The sequence below is a fragment of the Monodelphis domestica genome, chromosome 6 (genome assembly GCF_027887165.1).
Source record: "Monodelphis domestica isolate mMonDom1 chromosome 6, mMonDom1.pri, whole genome shotgun sequence".
Lineage (NCBI taxonomy): Eukaryota > Metazoa > Chordata > Mammalia > Didelphimorphia > Didelphidae > Monodelphis > Monodelphis domestica.
In genome coordinates this window covers 173,673,013-173,681,000 of record NC_077232.1, presented here as the reverse complement: position 1 = coordinate 173,681,000, position 7,988 = coordinate 173,673,013, and the positions used below count along the sequence as shown (strand labels likewise).

At 36.0% G+C, this 7,988-nt stretch overlaps 1 protein-coding gene across 1 annotated transcript in view; it reads right to left on the bottom strand.

The window, feature by feature from the left end:
- Nucleotides 1-2,305: 2,305 nt before the first annotated feature.
- Nucleotides 2,306-7,988, bottom strand: part of ELMOD2 (ELMO domain containing 2) — a 29,066-nt gene continuing 23,383 nt past the window's right edge. The window contains exon 9 of the mRNA XM_001367403.4: nucleotides 2,306-5,949. Within this exon, the coding sequence (XP_001367440.1) occupies nucleotides 5,804-5,949 (146 nt within the window). The 3' untranslated portion in view covers nucleotides 2,306-5,803. The remainder of the gene's footprint in view (nucleotides 5,950-7,988) is intronic.

The following is a 7,988-nucleotide window of genomic DNA, read 5'->3' as shown; positions in this document are numbered from 1 at the left end:
AATCTGCCTATCCTGTGCCAAACCCTGCTAATTTCTAATCTCCGTTTTTCAGAAATCTTAAATTCAACATGTCCCAAACCACACTCATCTTTCCTATCTTCTACCTTCTCTGTTACTGTAGAGGACATCATCTTCCACTCACAACCTAGGAGTCATCCTGGATTCCTCATTCCCTCACTTCCCATGTCCAATTTGTTGTCAAAAAATGTCATTTTCACCTTTGGAATATCTCTCAAACACACTCTCTTCTCTCCCGACACCTGTGTACAGGTGCTCATCACCTCACACCCTGATTACTGCAGGAATCTACTGGTGGGTCTGCCTGCCTCGAGGCTCTCCTCACTCGTTAGTCAAATTTCCTGTCACTCATCCCACTGGTTAAACTCCAGTGACTTCCTATTGCCTCCAGAAGCAAATACAAAGTGCAGCCTGGCATTCAAATCTCTTCATAATCTAGCCCCCTTCTACCTTTCCAGTCTTCTTATACCTTACTCAACAGTCACCATTTAGGCCAGTGAAGCTGGCCTCCCATTTGTTCCATAAATGAGACATTCGTCTCTTGGCTCCAGACATTTGCTCTGGCCGTCCCTCAAGTCTGGAATGTACTCCCACCTCCAAACTAGTGACCTCCCTGAATTAAAATCCCACCTTCTACAGGAAACCTCCTCCAATCTGTAGTGCCTCACTTCTGTAGATGATCTATTTACACAGGAGAGAGCTTGCTTTGTCTTCTTCCCCCTAAGATTATAAGCTCTTTGATGGCAGGGACTATATTTTGCCTCTTTCTGTATTCTACGCACTTGGCATACTGCTGCAATGTAATGCTTAGTGGATAAGAATGATCGATAAGCAGAGAATCCTGAGCTGGCAGGGGGAAGGTTCCAAATCATTGAGCAAACTGTTGGACTTCTCTTGGGGGTTTGCAGCTGACAAGGAGGTTGCTGATCTGTGCTCCTATGGACATCTCTGGATCATCTCACAAGCAGACCTCTTGACAAGAGTGGACAGGAGTATCTCAATTACCCTTGAGTGGACCAAGGGAAAGATTGGGAGCTCCAGCCATTCTCTAGACCATCTAGAACTCCAGCCTCTACTTGCCAAAAGACTATATGTAAGATCTCTGCACTTTCTGTTGGACTGGCCCTTAGGAGTTTAAGATAAGATAGGATTATTAGTTAGGAGTTTCAAACTAAGGGATTAAGTTGTAAGCCCTCCTCCCCCCCCACCCTTCCCAAACCTCTCCTCTCCGTTGAATAAAAGCAAAATATTTATGTTAATCCCTATGTGTTTTCCATCCTAAACCTCTCCAAATTTATATTGTTATTTCAGTACTTAATATTGGCCAAATTAAGCAATGTTGGACCACATTTCAAAAGGCATGGCTTCCAAGAACAAGGTGGTGATGGTCCCATTGTACTCTGCCCTAATCAGACATCATCTAGAATACTGTATCAAGTGCTAGAAGCCAGTCAAGAACTTTGCTTTTTTTTTTTTATTCTTGTTGAGTGGCTGAAAAAGCATTTAGGGATCCAAAGGAGGAGTAATCTGGATGGCGAAGGGTTTTGGCCCTTTTTCTTCAAAGTTCTAGTAGGAAACTGGGCATAATTCTTTGTAACTCCAATGCCTTGCACACTCCAATGTCAGCTTAACCCACAAAGGCCTCAGGAACAAAACAGGATTTTTTTTTTTGGTCTGGAATTATGACTTCATTGTAGTAAGGAACTCCCAGTGAGGAAACTTGCCTCCACTCACACAAAGATATTGGCGTTCACCTCGAAGGCTTATTTCCACCAGGCTAAACTGCCGGATTCAGACCTAGGTCTTCCTAGCTCCAAGTCCAACATTATGCAACAGCACTGGAAGGAACTCTCAGGTACTTAAAAAATGTGAACTGTCATTCTTTTTTGAATGAAAGACAGTTTTTCATGTTAAGAAAACATTATGGCTTCATTTTCTTTTCAAAGTTATTCAGTTTAAAGCCAATGGCATTGAAAGACAAAAATCCATTTAAAATTTTTTCTTATTTCAGTGATTTGCCCAGGGTCACATGGCCCTTAAGTATCTAAGGTCACGAACCCAAGTCCTCCCATCTCCAGGGAACAAGTAAATTCACTTAACACTATATGTTAAGTGCAAATAAATTAATGGAAGGATGCCAGGAGGGCAAAAACAGTGCAGAAAAGGAGGCATGAACACATCCTTTCTAGCTGTGCCTTGACACTTTAGGGCACTGGAAGGGAAAGGGCAGGGAAATAAAATAACCAACAGAATGAATATCAGCATAAGCTACTCTATTAACCAAGGATTCTTGAACAGTTTGGACTTTATTTGCTCCTTTAACATATTCTAAACAAAAACAACACAGCACATTGCTTTTACATTAGGTTAAGATAAGTCCCATCTTCCATTCAAAACTCTCACACTTAATTTTCTACAGGTTGCTGTTATGCAAGCATTTTCTAGGGAAAGCAGAGATATAATTATTCTTGGGAGTTCATCTTTTGGAAGGAAAATAGAACAGATTCATTCTAGCATTATGTAGCAACACCGTAGCTACAAAATTAAGAACCCCAACTTGGACTACATTCTTCCTTTTCCTCAGAAGTTGTCATCAGTCTCATGTTTTAAGAGGGTTCTTAATAAATCTTCCTAATAAAAAGTTTGTGTGAAGAGGTTAGGTTAGTGATGACAATGAAACTTTCACCTCCACAAACTTCCTTGGAGAGGAGTAAAAAATCAGAATGACACAAACCTAATTTTAGACTTACAACATTGAAATCAGAACAGTACCAATATTTAAGTTAGTGCCCATTCAGTATTTCTCAAAGGTAATATTCTATTCTTCAATTCTCTAAACCTAACTACTTAAACAAAGAAGCTTCCTCTATCATATTCTAAGACAGTTTTACCATACCATGATGTATTTAATACTCAAACAAATGCTCTTTCTTTCAAATATCTCACAGTTATGTTTGTCTATTTAATACTACTTGGGGCTTCTTAGAAGGTGAAAATTACAGCAACTACTCTTGTGAGCAATTAAAATATTTTTAGAGTCCAAATATTTTAATTAGAAATAAGTTAAAATTCAAAGTGTTTTAAGTTGAAAAAAATCAGAGCAGGGATATTTCCAAGAAATTATTCCATTTTTCAAATAATTTTAATAAAATGATAAGTGAATTTTTATCAAGATCACATATTGATACAGAGAGGCTAGTACTGAGATTAACAATATAATTGCAGATTTTGCCCATTTGTTGGAAGATTGTCTTTCAGAACATAGACACACTACAATCTCAAAAGCTACATTTTCAGAATATTCTTGCCATTGGCAAATACCCTTCACCCCAGCACAATTTTTTTTAAAATAATGATTCATTTGTTTGATGCTCTAAACCAGTAACACATAATCAATTATCCTGCTACCACAATCATGTATCTACCGCTACGTTGGCATCAGGGTCATTGTTACAGAAACAAACTATCACAAATACTGGTACAAAAACAATAGCATAAAATTTTACTTTACATATATTGAAAATCAAGAGAAGAGAAGAAGAAATGTTTCATTATAAATTAGAAAATCTACATCACTGGACTTGGTTTTTATCTAATGTATGCCACCATTATGCACGTATAGTTAGAATATTCAGTTGGCATTTTAATTTACAGTTTGAAGCCTGACTTGTGTTGGCTTCTGGTTCAGTGAATCTTACAACTCTTGATTTAGATCAATTACATCCCATTAAATGGCAACTTGACTATTTTGTGATGGAAAGGAAAAAAATCCATGCTGTGCTGTATAGAATATAGCATCAGGGTAACTGAAGAAATCAGTTATAAGGAGAAAAATTCTGTTTACATGAAACACACCCTTCTTTACTTCAACAACCTGTTTTACTGGCAGAGCATGAAGCCAGTTAAAAAGGTCTCTCTGGAACATTAAAATGGGAATATGCAAATTTTCATAATGAGAACTAAAGAAATGACAATTGTTTCCCCACAAAACACACAGTTAACATCTCCTTTGAGTTATACTGAAATTATTCCTTGTGTCTTTGCTCCGTGTTAGAACTCTATTGTATTTGTATTTTGGATTTCTAGCTTAGCAGTTTTTGTTATTATTCCTTTTCTTTGAAAATGGTGATTTTCCTTTTCTCCCAAAATAGTTCATTTCTCTTTCCAGAAAACCAATGCTAAATATTCATAATAGTAGGACTTTTACATCCCAACTACATCAAGAAAATTTTTTTTATCAAATTAAAAATATAATTATATTTATCTAAGTAAGAAAATAGTTACTTTATTGAATGCACAGTGAAATGTATGTGATATTTATGTTGCATCTGCTACTTTCCAATCCAGTTACTTCCTGTTAATTCTCTCTATGACAAGAATAAGGAGAGATTTGTAAACAAATATGAAAGAACAAATATTGAAAGCTTCATATCTTGATATGTCAGAGAGAAAAAAAAGAATATTTAAACATTTTCCATGTACCGTATGACCAAAAAAAAGTGCTAATACTGTACTTCAAAAGAAACCAAGCTCATCATAGGATGGCTTTCATAGTATTATAAAGGGGTATTAAGTAAACAAAGAAACTTCCTGTTTTCCAAGACCTTTTGGTTTAGTTGCCTTGAGCACTAAAATCTGAAATAAAAGAGGACTGGCAATCCTCACCACATGGTTGCTACTATTTCATGAAATGGGTAAGAACCAAGGTTGAAATAACAGAACCATCTTCATGGCCCTCATACTGTGGTAAGTTACCATACGGACATTAGGTAAGAGATTATTCATCATATTGATGTTTCACATATTTTGCCCCAAAGAGCCTACACATGAATCTAGACAGTAGAGCAAGAGTACTCTAGTCACATTACCTACATGAATGGACTAAAAGGATAAAAAAAAATGAAGCTGGCATCCCTCATTTAAGTCTCAAGTAGAGTTTTGGGTTATCATAAAACAACTTAAGATTTCCTTGGCAATAAGTTACTTCATCTGTATACATATGAAGGTTAAAAGGAGGGATTATGAAAAAAGTGGCCTACAGAAACTGTATGTTCAAGATTTGAGGATAGATCAGAAAATCTTGTTGAGTTCCAAGAAAAGCAACAAATCATACTTCTCAAGTATGTGTGGAGAGAAAAATCTTACATATACCAAGTGCTTCTATTCTGAAGATCTTTTCTGAACTCAGCTGGCACTAAATCAAGCAAAAACTGATTTTTAATCTTCACATAGCTATGCATCCTTTTTGCTTTCAATAATGTCACCTTCTGAAGCATAATAGGAAATGAACATCAATGAACAACCTATCCCACTACTTTGGCTCTCTATCACCAACAAAAATAAAATGAGAGAAGTCAGAATACAAAGTTCTAAAAAATACCCTAAAAGGACTTTCTTGTTGCTACTTACCTGACAGTCTTCAGCATAAGAGAAAAGGTAGTGATTTTACAAGGTAATCAACCTGCTGTAGTACAAATACCTGATTTATGCTTCTTGGCCAAAAGGGCTAAGTCCCAAGTCCCCAACTATAGATCACATGACCCTACAGAGGAGATCTTTGGAGAGCAACTTACCTTTGGAGTGCAGTGTAGAAACAATTGTAAACACACACTGATTGTCCACTAGCTTACTTAAAGAGGTTTCTGGAATTTTTTGTAAGAAATTATGTATAAAAAGTTACACTGTTAAAGTTTCCAGCAAAATTGGTCAGAGAAATTCCATTACAACATAGAAATTCAATTTTGTGTGCAAAACATGGTAGGAATCAGAAGATGTGTAGGACTGTTCATACTTTTAAGGTAAGTATTACTCTGAAATCCAACAGAAGTCTCTTAATTTTTTCATGAAACTTTTCTCTATAAAGGTTGAAATACATAATGCTTTCTGGCTCCTCTTCAAACCAAAATTTGTCAAACTCATAGAAGAGATAGCCTACAGTAAAGAAAACAGAATATTAGTAAATCAAGCAACAAGTAAGCATGTATTTCATGTCTTTTAAGTTCCAGGTTCTGTGTTAGTAATTGACAATACAAATACAAAAGTAAAACTGTTCTTGACTTAAAGAAGCTTACATTCTACTGTTCTTGGAAGCATGCTTTCCCAGGACCTCTTGTCTCTAGGCTTGGCTCTCAATCCACTGAGTCTCAATCTACTGAGCCACCTAGCTGTCCCTTAAATTCAATGATTAAAAGAAACTTCTGCACATTATGAAAAGCAATTTCTATAAGAGTTTTAATGCATGTTTTTTCCTCTGGTTTTGTCAAGTAAAGGAAAAAACCAGTAGGTCTGAAAAAGATGGGGCACTATTTTGAGAAGCCAATCTCAAAATGAAAAATAAAAAGAAATATGAACTCTAATTGAATTTGAAATTCTACTTTTATGACACATTTTAAACCTGCAAGGCTTAATAATCAAATGGATTTTTATGTTAAGAAAAATGCAAAGAAGTTTTGTCAGTAATAACTGCGTGGAACTTATAACAATTAAAATGACTAAATCATAATAATAAAGCTTATTCTTATTTATAAAAACAATAACTAACATTTACATAGCTCCTACTATGTACTAGACATTATGATAAGTGCTTTATAATTATAATCTTATCTGATCCTCACAACAACCCTAGGAAATAGGTACTATCTATTATCATTATCCCCATTTTACAGTTGAGGAAATCAAGGAAAAAAGAGGGTAAGTAACTTGTCCAGGATTACACAGGTAGTAAATGTCTGAGGTCACATTTGAACTCGGGTCTTCCTGACTCCAGGCCCAGCACCCTACTCACTGCTTCACTAAATTATAGAATGCATCTTTGCATCTTTGTGGCAACACATGCTGACAGGCTTACTTCCTGTAACAATTTATTTCCTTGCATTTTAACCCATGAAACCCCCAAACTATACTTAGGTTGCCATGCAAAAAGAATCTAATTCTATTAAAAATGATTACTGCCACAAAATTTTAATACTATCTTTCTTGAAAGTTTTGTCACCTCGTTAATAAAGTTGGGCAGCAAGGTGGTGCAGTAGATAGAGCTTAGGGCTGAGTCAGATCTGGCCTCAGACATTTCCTAGCTGTGTGACCCTGGGCAAGTCACTTAAACCTGTATTCTCAACTGTAAAATGAGATGTAGAAGGAAATAGCAAACCACTCTAGGATGTTTGCTAAGAAAACCCTAAATGGGGTCATGAAGAGTCAGACATGATTGAAAAACAACTGAACAACAACAAACTAAGTCAACAAAACTAACCATTACTTTGAAGTACAAGCAACTGGAAGGTAATGATAAGAATGGAATGAAGTCTTAACTTTGTTATAACTGTCAGTTCTAATTGACTTTAAAGACTAGAAGGCAAGCTCCTAGAATTAGATTCTTTCTGCATGGCAACCCAAGGTGGTCTCATTTTTGTTTTAAAATTCCAGTTACTCCCAGAAACAAGAGGTCCTGGGTTCAAATCTGACCTCAGACACTTCCTAGCTGTGTGACCCAGGGAAAATCACTTAACCTCCATTGCCTAGCCCATACCATCCTTCTGCTATGGGTTCCAAGGCAGAAGGTAAGGGTTTAAAAAGAATTCCAGTTATTATAAAATTCTAGGTATTATTACCTTCCTCTTCCCTGGACTTGTGGAGCCAAGGAATTCTTCCTTCTCTAAAAGCATTCTAACACCATTCAAAAAGAAAACAGGTAATTCATTTACCTGTGTTTAATAACTTCACACCAAACATTTTCAATCAGGTAAATTAATTCATCAAATGTGTTTTGCATTATAATTCATAACTTAAAATATGTATCACAGATTCTAATGCAAAGACAAGAAGAGAGGTAAGCTCTAGAGATGCCTGACAATTCTAACAGTCTAACAAAAAAGAACTGTGTATGAGATTAGGAATCTCCGTTACATGTACTTTTTTTAAAAAGTATATTTCAAATTCAACATGGTAGTTCCAACATTATCTTTTGGGGGCTT